The 15,613-nt window shown below is 35.9% G+C and overlaps 2 protein-coding genes and 1 long non-coding RNA gene across 6 annotated transcripts in view; 1 reads left to right on the top strand and 2 right to left on the bottom strand.

The window, feature by feature from the left end:
* LOC126865645 (uncharacterized) overlaps positions 1-6,755 on the bottom strand; it is a 173,316-nt gene extending 166,561 nt beyond the window's left edge. Inside the window, exons 1-2 of the mRNA XM_050618423.1 lie at positions 6,607-6,755; positions 3,003-3,182 (exon numbers count right to left, since the gene is read on the bottom strand). The gene's annotated coding sequence lies outside the window, so the exon portion shown is untranslated. The remainder of the gene's footprint in view (positions 1-3,002; positions 3,183-6,606) is intronic.
* LOC126865663 (uncharacterized) lies at positions 3,206-15,513 on the top strand. Its single transcript, XM_050618453.1, has 18 exons — positions 3,206-3,522; positions 4,087-4,172; positions 4,742-5,003; positions 5,327-5,456; positions 5,534-5,685; positions 5,901-6,176; positions 6,616-6,927; positions 7,293-7,388; positions 7,613-8,444; positions 9,057-9,625; positions 10,215-10,393; positions 10,749-10,897; positions 11,350-11,496; positions 11,572-11,661; positions 12,641-13,010; positions 13,628-13,797; positions 13,883-14,026; positions 14,633-15,513. The coding sequence occupies exons 1-18, from the start codon at positions 3,450-3,452 to the stop codon at positions 14,835-14,837; spliced, it is 4,242 nt and encodes a 1,413-aa protein (XP_050474410.1). The 5' UTR covers positions 3,206-3,449; the 3' UTR covers positions 14,838-15,513.
* LOC126865666 (uncharacterized) lies at positions 9,713-12,757 on the bottom strand. 4 transcript variants are annotated; one of them, XR_007689616.1, is made up of 4 exons: positions 12,619-12,757; positions 10,832-12,519; positions 10,295-10,437; positions 9,713-9,896 (listed from the first exon to the last, which is right to left on the bottom strand). It is a non-coding gene; the product is annotated as an uncharacterized LOC126865666 (long non-coding RNA). The 4 variants fall into 4 exon arrangements; XR_007689615.1 differs by having other exon boundaries at positions 10,832-12,527; positions 12,619-12,727; XR_007689613.1 differs by having other exon boundaries at positions 10,832-11,530; positions 11,627-12,650.
* Positions 15,514-15,613: the final 100 nt, after the last annotated feature.

Raw genomic sequence — 15,613 nt, 5'->3', positions numbered from 1 at the left:
ACCTGTGCCAGCTCGTTGTTCATTCTAGTTGACCTCAGGTGGAAATCTCTAATCCATGATTCCGCTACGAACGACCGGCCGATCGTCCATCGGCACAATCAACCCAGCACGGCATTGCGTCGCTCTACTGCATCGATTCTCAAACGACTAACACCACCAGTCCCTAGGGGGTCGTCCACAAAATTTAAACACCTCTATAAACACGTGAATTTCAAACTCGATGCCTAAAAGAGAACCATAAACTTTCTTCTCCAATAAAAGACAAAATAATTGTCCATCCCCTAAAATCTATCTTGTAATTCGTAGAGAAAGTTCTTAACTGAAGATGAACGTAGAACCAAAGGTGTTATTTCGTACGATGAGGACGCGTTGAAGCTTGAGAACCCACGGTCGTGGTGTTTACACGCACGTCGAACGTTTTCCCGGATGGCCCCACGGAAACCGGACACAATGGAGTTGCTTCCGGTGAGCACAAGGCCAGAAATCGGACGTGGGGATCCCACCGCGCCTGTGTACCACCGGTATATGTTATCTCTCCTCCGCGTTCTGCCCCCTATGGCTCGTCTATCCGAGAATCATTCATCGAAACAATTCTTCCAGCACCGTCACTTCCCCTCCCGACCCCCCGATCGGTCAGGTGTTATCCATTATTTCCACGGTTTGCACCGATTTTGACCGTCAGTTTGATTACAGGTGCCATTCGCGTTGGATGGACGGTTCTAGTGCATCTTATCGCGTTTTGGCGTTTTGAAGTTGCTCGTAGATTAGAGACGGTGTGGAGTCTCTGGAGAAGAGGAGGAAATCTCGCGCGACTTGGTTTGCTCTCGAAGTGGACAGACACGTGAACAATTTGTTGTTATTTCAGGTAAGTATAGTTGGTACGATTTAATGGAGAGTCGCGAATTACTTCGTTTTGAGGAAGAGGGAAATAGTTAGGTTTATTGAATTTATCGAGATCCGAAGCTTGTACGTAGTTTCATAGCATTTTTCAACTGAAGAGAGTTTTAGTTGGAAAGTTGGAGCTAAAATTTTAATTAAAAAAGGAGATTCGATAATGTTTGCTACTTCGTGTTCGAGTTTACTACTTCGTACTAAACTTCGTATTCGTACTTAGCTTTTTGCAACTTTTTTGGACTGGGAAACGCGAATGTTCTGGTTAAAAAGTTGGAGTTAACATTTTAGTTAGAAGGAGAGATTCGGCGACGTTTATTGGATTTTTAAATGTAAAAATTGTATTCCTATGGAACTTCCGTCCCTAATTTTTAGAAAAGAGAAACGAAACAATTTTATCTAAAAAGTTCAACTTTGTCATATAAAAAAATTAATTTTTCTCGTATTAAAAAGAAGAGAGTATTCTACATATATTGCAACTTTGATATAATCCCGATTAAATAACGTATACGAAAGATCGTTATTGAGGTTCGTATACAAAAGATTTCCACAAAATTTCTGCTTACATCAAACAGTTAAATTAAAACAATTACCACACAAAGACTAACTGAATAATACATATAACAAGACTAACAAAGATAAATTATAATATCCTGCATCCTACGTACACTAATATCACATAATTGAAGAATATGAAAATTGTTTGAAGCGCGCAACAATGCTATCCACGTATCATCTATTATCCAAGAGATTGCGATAAAATCTTGATTTAGCAGTTCATAGCAACGTTCCTTTAAAAATGTGTAATTCTAGGATGCAACAGTCTTTTATTTTTAAGAAGGTATACATTCACGTAGAATTTGGAACAGAATTAGTGTCTCCTTTATATGATATTTTAATGTCTTACTAATTTATCAAACTTTTAATACATTCCATTTAAAACTTGTATCATATGTAGTGAGAAAGTCATATACGTTTGTTAAAACAGGAACACGACTGGACGAAATTCAATGATGGTAATAATCACGATACACTAATTCAACGTAGTATTATAATATTATTATTATAATTAAACAATGTAATTGATGATTCGAATGACCCATATCTATAATTTTCTCTCGTCGACGGTAACGTTAATTACTAGACAAGCATCCATCCTCTTTGGACAGAGAACTATAATTATGGAGGCGATAAACCATGAGATAATTAATAAGCACCGTTTCTCCGCAATACGTGAGCAAAGTTTGCAACTAATGGACAAGCACGTGTATCACAATTGACAATTTGCAAATTAAGTCCTTTATAAAAGATAGGAATAACATAACTTTGATTACACAGTATCAATTGATTATAACAATATTGCACGTTATTGAGGATATATCAAATAATATATTATTCTTTGCTCCATTATTTTACATAGGATAAGTGTTGGTTGTTTCATGAATAATTCTCAAGGCATCATTCCTTAAAATTAGACTCAACTCTTTGAAGTCTCCGTTTCTTTTTTGCTTGCTGTATAGACAAACAAAATTTCTTAAAAATCCTTAATATGAATAATATTGAAGTTAAATAAATATAAACTATCCCAATTAATTTTCAATAATATAAATAAATATTAATAATGTATTGTGAGTAACTACATGTATATACTCAAAAATACAATAATAATTCATATTTCTACTAATATAATTAACCATAAATAAGAACTTGAAAGCTAAATAAATTGCTACTGAAAACATCCAAATACCATTTCCCATCCAAGAAACCCTACAATATTCAAACTCCCCAGCGACCAAACATTATTTTCTAATACGGCATCTCCCTTACGGTTTGAATGTAAATTTAATCCCTGCGACACGTGCCACTCTAAGTTTCTTATCATATACAAAAGCATTCTTTCATTTTTTAACATCGGTACGATATGACAAAAGCGAATCGCTGAATTTCTCATGAAACATATTAATGTAAAAGATCCTGATCTCATGAGAAAGTAACTTCGTAACATGGGGCGTGATAAAGAAGACGCGTTTCAGTCTAGTGGACGGTTTCGATATATTCAAAGTGCGTAGAGACAATGGAAGGTTTTTATGGAATTCCTGAGCTGCACTCACCCTGAACACATCTACATGCTCGCACCTTCGTCAACCTTTTCTCTGACGATTCGCGTGCACGTACACGCGGCGAAGGACCAGCACACGCCCGTAAACCCAACGAACCGTGCTTCCAACTTTCAAGCATTACATTATTAGTTGCTCAGTATCTTTTCCATTACTCTCATGCATGAATTATTTCTGAAAAAAAATGGAAATATATTAGTTATATGCACTTGTAAAAAATTTAAGAAAGCAAGGATGTACAAAATGTTGTATTTTGAACTCGTATTCACGAGGATATAAATTTGCATAAAAATCGACGATTTAGTTACATGAAATTTTTAAGGTCTACAGGCTTTAGAAACGAAAATCTTCTAGCTTATATTCCAGAATATTTCTAACTGGCATGATTTCAGAATTTCGTCACTGTGATGACTACTTGATACCAAACCCTGGTACCTAAAAATGAAGAAAACCAACATATCCAGTCTACTGCAATCCATCTCTGTTCTAGCTACCCTGAGAGTGGTCGTTAACGGTAAGTTGCAACCCTCTAGCTCGATTATTCAATTACTTTCTAAAACAATCGTCTTACAAAAATTGAAAGGAAAGAATTTCCTTCCTTTCAAGTTCATTTATAAATTCTTCTATTAAACTAATAGAAGAGTTTCAGATAGAAAGGACACGTGAAAAGGGAAAATATCATAAGACGAAAAATGTAATGCGCGCAACTGGTGTGCCCTAAAAAAACATTTCGTTTGCACATCTATGGCTCATACTCTAAAATTAATGATGGAACGCGGTGTAAAAGAATGACGTCACCTGCTCGGTTGCGAAATTGGGTTTCGTCCCATTGTACCGTCATACGTACCACTTATGACACGAAAAAAAAGATATACGTGAACGATAAAATCATATCGTTCTGACGGTCGTCGCTCGCTCGCAAAGGAAGTAACCTGATTTTTACCAGGCGAACAGGAAATAATAATATCTATTTGCGAGAAAATAGCGACGAATAAAAGGAAAGAGTATAAAAAATGCCAGCCATTGAATGCATTCGTGAGCGAACGATAACGAAAAAACCGGTGTGCTGTGTTTTCAGGGCAAACAACGTGTAATGGCGGCTTGGGTCGAGTCGTTTACGAGAGACTTCCGGACCAACAGCTTCAGGGCTTCGACGACGATGTGGTATAAAACGTTTCGCGAAATATTTACCTATCTCTCTGGCTTGCGTGGTCGGTTTTCAAATATTCAGTCGACTTCTAGGAAACTGTTCTGAAATCTTAAAACCTGATTCTCTGATAATAGAATGTTAAATCTGACGAGAATAGGAAGATTTGAGATTAGGGGGCTGATTTACTGTAACATTGGAAAGTATAATCCGTACTTGAAATGGTTTTATCAAGAAATCAATTGAAGTAGATCTTTTATTATAATTTTTTTTTAATAATTGATATATTATTCAATCATTAAATATAGGCGAAATTTCTTGCTACTAAATATGAAACTCGTTCGAGAGAGTGAAATGAAGCAATTAGAAAAGATATTTTTCTGAGAAGGAAGATTTAAGATTTCATATTCGCCCCAGGAAGAAAATAAGTCTATGCTTACATTTCTAAACCAATGTTTTCCTAAAATAGATTGTTTTAAAGCTGTATTTTTATAAAAGCAGTAACATAAATATTAAAAAAATTTGTATACCATTAACATTAATATTTTAATAATATTCTAATTTTAATCTTGCTAATTTATCATAGGTACGAGACTCTGCACCACCTTTTAGAGTCTTGGAAAAATGTCAGGAATTATGTCTACGAGATAGAACGGCGACGAACAATTTAGTTCGCGCTTGCACGAGCTTCGATTTCCAACCTGGCAGCAGAATAGCTTCTTTCAGCGGGGCTGCAGAATATGAAGAAAGCACTTGCTATTTAACGAGGGAACAGGCGCAGCCAGAAGGAATTGGAAATCTAATGCTGGTGCCAAACAGCGTCCATTTCACGGAAGTTTGTCTTGGCTGTGAGTGTATTTCAGTATTTTCCCAATACTGCTCAAACGTTCCAGAAAAATTCTTTAAATTTCTATGCTTTCTTTTCTCCTGTCATACGTATCCTATAATTCATAAAGTATTAACCATTCTGCGATAATTTCTCATAAAATTTCTGAAAATAATCCCTAAAAAAGGAATTAGTATAAAGATATTCTAATTATTTTAAGAATAATATTCTGTATTTCAAGGACAAACTCACTGTTTGTTTTTAGTTTCTGTATTTTAAAAAATTACTTTTGCGTACTCTTTATCTGGTGATTAAGAGTTTTAATGGTTATATTTTTCTGTGAAGCCGATAGGATCGAAAGAGAATGTCCAAATCGGCGTTATGTTTTCGAGAGACATCCCAGGAAGAAACTAAAATTACCACTGACAGATATCAAGGAAGTTAGCGCGGCGAATAGAACAGACTGCGAGGACAGGTATTATAGAATTTTTAAAAAATTGCAAATATCTTGCAAATATCTCATGGATAAAAATTTTCCGTGATATTTTGAAGATGTTTGAACGAGTTCAGTTTCATTTGTCGATCCGCTACGTATGACACTGCTCTAAGAAGCTGTGCTCTGAGTCGTTTCACCAGAAGAACGCATCCTGAATTATTGGAAGACGATCCAAATTCCGATTATCTGGAAAACACTTGTCTCAATGGTACTCACTACCAATTTTCTCTTAAAATTTAACGAATAATAACGAATTATATTTTTAATATCGATTTCTCAAATTAATAATCCCATAGAAAAATATTTAAATTACCCAAATATTGAATTACCTGTGTTAGAACTGAATTTTAGAATTGTTAAAAACTAAGTTTCTATAGTTTATTATTTACTGACTGAACGAATTCAAATTTGTTGATTCAACAGCAGAACGTCGTTGCGATGGATTAGCTGTGTTCGTCAAAGAAGAAAACAAGCGTCTTCGAGGGCCATTCGAAGTCGACATCTACACGAATCTTACCTTAGACGAGTGTCAAGCCCTTTGTTTGAGAGCTGAGAAATATTTCTGTCGAAGTGTAGAATTCGACGAGCAAACACGGCAATGCATTATTTCAGAAGAAGATTCTGTCTCTCAGAAGGACGATATCGGTATAAGTAGTAGCCCCAGCCATCATTTTTACGATTTGGTTTGTTTAGACAATCGTAAGTACATTATACCTACCGTCAATAACTTCATCTACTATATATCGCTAATTGTTCACAAAAGTATCAATTTCTTAATTATCTTCACAGTAGAAGATAACTACACTATCGTTAGAAATTTAAGAAATCGTCCACTCTATGTGATTCCAGATTAATTATTATTTAGAATATTCTTTCCTAAACTAGTATTAATTGATTTCTGATTGTGATATTATCCAAATACTCAAATTGTTGAAACTATTGATTAATAATTCATTACGTCATTAAAAAGTATACGTTGTTAAAAAATTAGATATTAATCATTACTCATGATTGAAACGAAGAACTTTCCTAAAAGATGAAGGTATCTGACTTTTTCGAAATCGTAAGGGCCGGATAAAAGTGAAACGATCAATTGTTACTTTACAATACTTTATCAATACCCACTTACGAAGCGTAGATCCGTCCATAGCACGCGGTTCCGAATACCCGGACAGCAGCTCCACGTCGCACCTTTTTTCCGATGGACGACGACCAGATACAGCGTTCCAGCGTTATCGAAACTCTCGTTTGAGCGGTGAATTTCACTCTGAGATAACAGGTCGTAGCCTGAGCGAATGTCTTGACGAGTGTCTTCGACAGACCAGTTTCCAATGCAGGAGCGCCGTGTATTCTGAACATTATCATACCTGTCGATTGAGTCGATTCAATCAACGTGATGGACACAGGATCATCTACGATGCAGACTACGATTATTACGAGAATCTCATGCGTGAGTGACGAATATCTTAAAGGTGTATAGACATATCGCTTATAATCGAATCGATGAAATCGGAAACAACATCGTTTTAAGAAATTCTTAAAGCAATTGATGTTGGGTTGGCTCTCAGTATCGAACTTCTTCCTCGTTTTCGTGCTTTCAAACGTTCCTGAACTTTCCAAGATTTGAAGTAGAAAATTAAGCCGGTTGTGATCCTTTTTATAATGCTACAAATCATAATGTGAATTATTATTTCGATCTCTTTTGAACAATTCTAGAAATTCTTAAATTTGCTGTATACGAACAGTGAATAAAAGTCTAAGAAACTTATATTTATTTATATACCTGTGTTAAAATGTCAACTATTATATAAACAGACCAATATTTGGATGGGGACCGGGATAATCCAGGCTACAGACCAGACCCCCTAGGACAAGATACCAATTTCGGCCGGCCTTCTCTGGGAAGACCTGGTAAACTAACAACACCTTCGATAATCTATTACTGTAAACTCAATCCTCTTTTTTGTCATATTTCTTATATATTACAAATATTAAAATCGAAAATTAGCTCACCTTGGCATCTCCCAAATTTATCAAATTCAATAAACAATACATAACTCTAACAACTAAAAATTACCACCAAACATAGAACGAATATGCTTCTTGAAACAAGTAAATTTCAAATTTCCACACAGGTTATCCAGAGGACTACGACAAGGGGTACAGCAGCAGCGTGAAACCAGATCGGTATCCAGATCGTTACCCAGACCGCCACACAGATCGCTATCCAGATCGATATCCAGATCGCTATCCAGACCGTTACCCTGATCGATACCCAGATCGATATCCCGAAAAATATCCTGATAAATATCCAGATCGTTATCCCGATAAATTCCCAGACCGTTACCCCGATAAATTCCCAGACCGTTACCCCGATAAATTCCCAGACCGTTACCCCGATAAATATCCAGAACGTTACCCTGATAAATACCCCGACAAATATCCAGATCGTTATCCTGATCGTTATCCAGCTGATAAATATCCCGAAAGGTATCCTTTGAATGGACAATATCCAATTGGGGCAGCAGGGGATACGTTTCCTGATCCTATAGATCGATATCCAATCAGTGATCGATTTCCAACGAGCGATCGTTACCCTGTTAGTGATCGTTATCCAATGGTAGATCGGTACCCATCTTCGGATAGGTATCCAATATCTGATCGATTTCCAAGCAGAGGTGGTGATCGCCGTCCTACTCATCCTGATCGATATCCTATTCCAGACACTGGAATAGACAGATATCCAACAAGTGGTAGTAGATACCCTACTGGAATTGGTAATCGATACCCAATATCTCCAAGTCGTTATCCTAGCGATAGCGATCGGTATCCCAATAGTATAGACCGTTATCCTATTCCCGAGGATCCTCTGGATCGGTATCCATCCGGTTTGGCAGGTGGCAGACCTCACGTCGATCGGTATCCTATCAGTGAAAGGTATCCCGAGAAGGATCTTTATCCTAATCGGTGAGTTGAAGAGAAAGATATTGATGAGCTTTCAAAAATACATTTCGATATTTTTATGACTCTTCCTTCAAAGATTCGGTAATCGATATAAAATTTCATTAAAAAATATTTAAGCAACAACAGTCTTTCTCGGTGTGACATTTCGAGTAGAATAAAAATTTGTATTTCCTTCTCCAAATGGTACTATGTAGTTGCTATGAAAAGTATATACGCAACACTGACGTACTAATTAATTAGATCCAAGTAATTAAACATTTAACTCAACGAAAAAGGCATAGCATTGAAAAATAAGGGCACGTATAAATACTTTCTGTAGCAACTGTAAGTTGATAATCAAATGAAAATTGATCGGCTCATTAACTTAATTAATACAGCATTGATTTAATTAAAGATATTGCATATTTCATTTCAAGAGACATTACAAACATTACAAATGATTTATTATTCGTATGTTATATACTCCTTACCATTTATAATATTCAATCGCTCTCAGAAACCTACATTTAAATAATCATATTTAATTTACCAAATGCCCGGCTGGACAAATTGTAAAGTACAAATTAAAAAAAAAGAAAAAATAAATAAATAATCATATTTTTCCTCCATTCTCAGATTCCCACCATCGTCGCATGGAGGATACTCTCCAACATACCCCGTTGACGACATCTACGGTCCTCAGTCTCATGCAGACCGGAACCACTATGGCGTAGGAGGACCCAGTCGTCCCTTAGGCTATGGTGGTTATAACAACGACGGCGCAATAATCGGTGGCGGTTACATAGGCGAAGGTGGAGTGTACAATTCGCGACCTTTCGGTACCAGCGGTGGCCCAATTATCGGTCGACCGCCTCTGGTGTCCAGATGCGACGAACAAGACAACTTCCGACAAGTAGGACCTCATACTAGGGTCCGTAAGCCATTCGTCAGACGATATACGACAGCTTCCTCGTTGGCTCAATGTGAAAGAGAATGTGCCGACGCTAGAGACTTCGTGTGCAGATCATTCAATTATCGTCCCTACGCCGCACCCTATGGAGCAGAACGGGACAATTGCGAGTTGAGCGATCGTGACTCCAGGGACATGGACATGGGCAATCCCGTGTACTATGACACTGGCTCCGATTACGACTTTTATGAAAGGAATAACGGCAGACAGGGAGCTGATGCAGAGTGTCTCGACGGTAAGCGTCGTAGGAGACCTTGGACGTCATCTACATGGGTCACATGGAGAAACCTTTACGCTGCCGGTCCATATTACAACCGTTACTGATGCAAATTTCAATTATTGTATTAGACATTGTCATCTGGACTGAGTTTAGTAAAATAAACCGTCTGATTTTCCGAAATCTTTTTTTTTTTTACTTTTTGTTTGGTCACATCCGATGATGTCGATTATTCCTCTGGTTTCTAACGATGTGGAAGGGTGTTGGATTTTGTTTCTTATTTGACTGGCTGAAAATCATAGTGGTGTAGGTCGGTTCGTTGTTATTTTTCATGAAACGATATTTTACGTTTATCGTCGTAAGAAATTCATTATATATCTCCAAGTTAAGAGAATGTATCTATGACAGAGAGTTCAGTTATAATTTAGTCGAAGGGATGATACTTGTAAGAACCGAAACATTTGACTAAATTTAAATTCTAAAGATCTTGACTCACATTGTTGTGATTTTCAGTCCATCATTTAATTTTCTGTTTGGTTTGGGTATTTACGATTTGTTAAATGAAAGTTAATAGAGAGCAAGTAAATTGTGTTTCTGGTCATTCTAGTGAGTCAAGTGTGTAGCGAAGACGGAATGGAATTTACTTTAAGGACACCGGAAGGATTCATTGGTCGGATTTACACTTACGGCTATTACGATCGCTGCTTCTTCCGCGGAAACGGGGGAACCGTAAATGTTCTTCGAATCAGTGGTCCCCAGGGTTACCCCGAATGTGGCACTCAAAGAGTAAGAAAATTACTTCGTCGCTGCTCGAGAACACCACAGGATTTCTGAAAGCACGTTAAATATTAATTCCGAAGAAATTAAACGATTTTCCAAAAATTTTGTTTTTCTCTGAGATCTTGAACTGATCTATTTCAAGATCCTTCATTAAAGAGCTAAACTTAAAATTTTAAGATGAGATCTAAGGCTAAAATTTAAAAAAGATCTAGTAAATTCATCGTCAAAATTTACCGTACGATAGTCTTCCGTATAAAAGCTTTTTAAGTAAAATAATTTAGAAATAACAATGGTACTTTTAATGAATGTTTCATAAAAAATTGGTTCACAATTAGTGATTACATTCGACAAACGATTGCAGTACGGCGACACGATGACAAACATCGTCGTGGTACAGTTCTCGGACTACGTGCAAACAGGAAGGGACAAACGCTTCAATCTCACCTGTCTATTTCGAGGCCCTGGCGAAGCTGTCGTCACATCCGGCTACATCGGTGCCGGGTATGCCAGGTCATATCGATTGAGAGACCGTGCCTTGCACCCGGTGCACTTAATTAAATAGTCCGATCCGTCATCGAGTATAGAATGCAGAATATGTTGCATTCAGTTAAACATGGATCCTGGTGCAAGCACACTCGATAAATTTATTTTAATATTGTTCGAGTTCCATCGTTAAAAATCTCCTGATTCTATGATTCTAAATCTTGAATATACCTCGTAGAAAGTTGCAAAGAGACACTTGTTTCACTTGAGATGGATGAAACTGATAATTTAAAGGAAGATTATTAATGTCGGTGTGCTGACAAGTTAATTTTGAATAAGGAAGAAAAACAATTTTTTTTGTTTTCATGTGAAACGAAATATTAAAGTGTCTACTTTTTTTATGTTTCTTATATTTCAAAAAAATCAATATATACTTTCATTTCGATTATGCTAATAAAATTCGCATTTATGTTGTGTAGATCAGGGTCTCCGATTCCGATCGAGTACCTTCCAGCAGAAAATACCCTAAGTTCTCGAGTACGTTTACTGATCCTGTATCAAGGCAGACCTACGACGACCATAGCTGTTGGCGATCCACTCACTTTTAGGCTGGAAGCTCAGGATGGGTATGTGACACGAACATTATTCATCTAAAAAGAACTGTGATTTATGTTGTAATATTTTGTTAATGTTTTTTATAGGTACAATTATGTAACTGATATCTTTGCTACCAACGTCATAGCAAGAGATCCTTACTCTGGAAGAAGCGTTCAGCTCATAGACAGATACGGGTAAACGTTGCATTCATTATTACAATTTTTATTTATTAATGAGTAAGGTGTGATCTGAAAATTCGACATAGCTTTATTCTTCTCATAGTTTTTGAAAGAATCAAATAATTTTTAATAAGTGTTTCAATAAAATGGTAGTAATTATGATAAAATTGAATCTTCGTTATTAAAATAACGAAGAAAGATATTCTACCTTTGCATCCAGCGTAAGAAAAGAACTTGATTGGCCTAGTAACAACAGGAGCAATCAACGTAATGGATCTTTGTTGTTCACTTCTACAGGGTGCTTTCGGTTTCAATGGACAAACGACAAAAGTACTATACATATAAAACACTCAAGATAAAATCATTATGATTTGTGAAATTAGAGATACACAATATTTTCATTTCTTTATAGATTGCACAGATTTATGCATTACAATCTATATTTGTCCTTTATCGATTTTCAATATTCGTTTCAATATTTCTCTAGCTTATCATCTAATTTATTAAATTAAATTCTTCAGCTTTCCTAATCTGTATGGAATATGTACATCAAATATCTGATTCATTTAAATCTACCTGATTCACGTAATTCACTTATACCATCTAATCTACCTAATTTACATAATCCATTAGTCCTGATCTTTAGGCCAAAATTACCTGATCGTCCGACCTATTTACCTGATCTATTTAACCCACATACACTCAAATTTTTCTACGATGTTTTTCGAAATGAAATTTTTCAAAAGTATAATTTTATGGACTATAAACGCTAGTACAAAAATAAGAATCTTTTTACGGTCGCCAAGTGAGAATCGTAGTAGCGAATGGGTTGAGTAGCTGATCACTGGTATATGTATGCCAGAGTTAATCCACCTGAGGAACTTAATTAATTTACTTATTATCTATACTCGTCAGTACTACCACACAATATAGAAACAAAAAATTTCTAGAAAATAAATTTTTGTACAATACCAATGTAATCTGTTGAAAACAGCTGTCCAGTGGACAACTACGTATTCCCTGGCTTGGATCGTTTGAGGGATGGTGACAGCCTCGAAGCACGTTTCAACGCTTTCAAAATTCCCGAGTCTAATTTTTTGGTGTTTGAAGCAACCGTACGAACATGTCGAGACGGTTGTCAGCCAGCTTACTGTTCCGGTGGTACCGGAAGGAGCGAGCCATCCTTTGGAAGGCGCAGGAGAGACGTGTCAGAGAACGACACGATCGTAGAAGAAAATGAAATAAGCACGATAACGGAAAGTAATATAAACGATACATCTCCCATGTTGAATTCGACAGTGGTTGAAGACAGCAACGACGCAGAAGAAGAGGAGGAAGAGGAACACGTGAGAGAAATGATCGAGGTAGACCTGAAAAGGATGAAATTTATTATTTACAGGATCTATACACAGTACAGGATATATTAAGTAGAGGATCTATAATTTTTATATTACTGTGCTATCAGTATTCTTTAATTTTTTTTGTTTAAACTGATCTTGTTTAAATTTCTATTAATAACTAAGTGAACTAAATTTTATTTTTTTAAGCTTCCATATGTATAACTGGATACTTCGAGTTCTTGATCTTCGCATAAACTAAATTATAAATACTCTTTAAATGTTGAAACAATTCATTGAGACAATCAAGAAGCAAGCGTACAAAATCATTCTTGAATTTACTAATGAATTAATTGAACCGAATCTTATTCTCTAATCTTGCCATTTAATTAAATTTCATTCAAATCGTGACTTGATTGTCATATGAATTAAACATTTCATTATTCATGAATTAAACATTAATCATTTTATAAACTTCGATACGTACGACTTGATACCACATTAAATTTTGATAAAAATTATTGAAAGCTTCAAAAATACGTATGCTTTCTCTTTTCTTTTTACATTGGAAAACAGATTATCACATTTAGTAAACAAAAGTGTCTTCAAGACAAGCTAAAATGTTACGTCTGACCGAGTTACAGGTTTTGGACTCGAGGATGGATATCGACGAGGAGACTATGGTCGAGAGACAAACTACCATTATGGAGAACGTCTGCATAACTCCTAACGAGTATTATGGACTTGTGACAGCAGTTGCGGTGCTCGTAGTACTCCTGGCATCCGTGGTTTTGTTATCCATGTTAATTTACAGGTATATTATCGACTTTGTATTGATTCAGATACATGTTTAATTAGCATGTTTACAAAAGCAAATCGATTCGCGTACATTGTTTCAGAAAATACGCTTACGCAGTGATTACGAAGAACCGCAGAGTCGACAAAGCGTGTAATCGAAGCAGTCATTCGGACGACGCTTATAGCAGTCGTGCAAATAACTTCTCTTTCTTGAGAACAGGTCTTCAGAAACCCTTCCAGTCTACGTACGTAATTTATCTGACGTTTATTTGCTAATTAGTTTCAATCTCATACAGTTCTCGAAAATATCTTGTTTCAACTAGAATAAAATTTAAGACTATATTAATTAGAAAATTAAAAATTCGTCTAGATTTTCCAGCTCGTGCAATATTTTCTTTTTCATTATCTTATCGCTAGATATAAATAGATTGTACTAAATCCTTGCGATAATCTTGGAAGCGTTAATAAATTCAAGAATAATGCGGATAAGAAAATATTACACACGAACGTGGAATAAAAAAAATATACAGAAATGAATAAACATAACAGTTGACCTATAAAATATTGATTAATGGTATGCAAGTATAAACAATTTTCAAAAATAGAATCTTTAAAGACCATCGTCTGTCAGACAGAATTGAAACAGCAGTTCAATATATCATTCTAAAAATTCGTCTCTAAAATTACATCCATACGTTCCACTACAGCTTGTATAACTAAGAATCATTCAAAAATACATACAGACGTCATATTTGACGAATGGCTTAATGCTTTTAACGCTTTTAACGTGACTCTTGATTTATTCTCGGATTTATTACCTGAAGTTGGTGTACCATTTGTTGGATATACAGGTCGATCTCCAGATCGATGAGTAACGTGATCGGTCAACGCATGAGCTCGTCATCGACCGCTCTGGAGGGTGCTGTGGGACTATCGTCCAGCAGAAGAACCGGCTTCGACCCGAGCGAGCCGATCTACACCGATCCATCACTGTTCGAAGTTGCTCGTTGCTCGTCGCCAAAACCTACCCTCGATGATAACTTTCATCTCATGTGAAGATCAGATTTCGTTAAGTCTTCCTTCTCGAAACGCGTATACTTATCGTTAGTCCAACACTTAAGACTCGAAAACAGAAAAATAAAAACATATGAACAGGTTTTTAATATACGATGATCAGAGAAATATATCTTTAATATAACATTTTAAAATGATTTGTATTAAAATTGCATGATTCATTAATAGAGTTTGATCTCAATGATATTACAATTGAACAATACATGCTATATAACGTTCCAATAATTTGGTTTCTAAATGATTAGTAAACGTCGTAGGTTTTATCTTAGAAACACCTTCTAGATTTCTCTTTACTTTAATGTTTCTTCTTCTTCCTCTTTTCTGTTCTCTCCCGTAACTTCAAACACAGCTAGTCAAATTCACTGACCACTGCCAGCTGCGACTGCCATGTCGATAAACTGACATATATACTTTCACTGGTTTAGTAGAAGTGTGAACAGTTTATCAAGAATATTATTTAAACTATTCTTTCATAGAGACACGTACTATGAATATGTATGGACTCGTTAGTTTTCTGAAGAACGCGGTATCTATTTGTAACTATGTAGTAGTATTTTCTTTAAAAGCTAGGTAAAAGAATTTATCTTGGAATAAAAATATATTAAGTTAGCAGTCATAAAAAATGTCTAAAATGCAATTTCTACAACCTGTTACAAAATAAAGCGCCAACTTTTCTTATCGAGGGGTTAAAATTTAAGATCAGCTTTTATTTAATTGTAAAAATTTGTAGAACTGTAACCATCTTAACAAAGGACGAT

Source organism: Bombus huntii, chromosome 5 (genome assembly GCF_024542735.1).
Source record: "Bombus huntii isolate Logan2020A chromosome 5, iyBomHunt1.1, whole genome shotgun sequence".
Classification (NCBI taxonomy): domain Eukaryota; kingdom Metazoa; phylum Arthropoda; class Insecta; order Hymenoptera; family Apidae; genus Bombus; species Bombus huntii.
The sequence above is the reverse complement of the archived record's forward strand: the minus strand, read 5'-3'. Positions and strand labels throughout refer to the sequence as shown.

Bases quoted from the DNA above. Each gene is read 5' to 3' on its own strand.
- LOC126865663 (XM_050618453.1), top strand. From the start codon at position 3,450: ATGAAGAAAACCAACATATCCAGTCTACTGCAATCCATCTCTGTTCTA. The intron at 7,389-7,612 runs GTAAACTAACAA...ATTTCCACACAG, and splicing joins GCCTTCTCTGGGAAGACCTG to GTTATCCAGAGGACTACGAC. The intron at 10,898-11,349 runs GTCATATCGATT...TATGTTGTGTAG, and splicing joins ATCGGTGCCGGGTATGCCAG to ATCAGGGTCTCCGATTCCGA.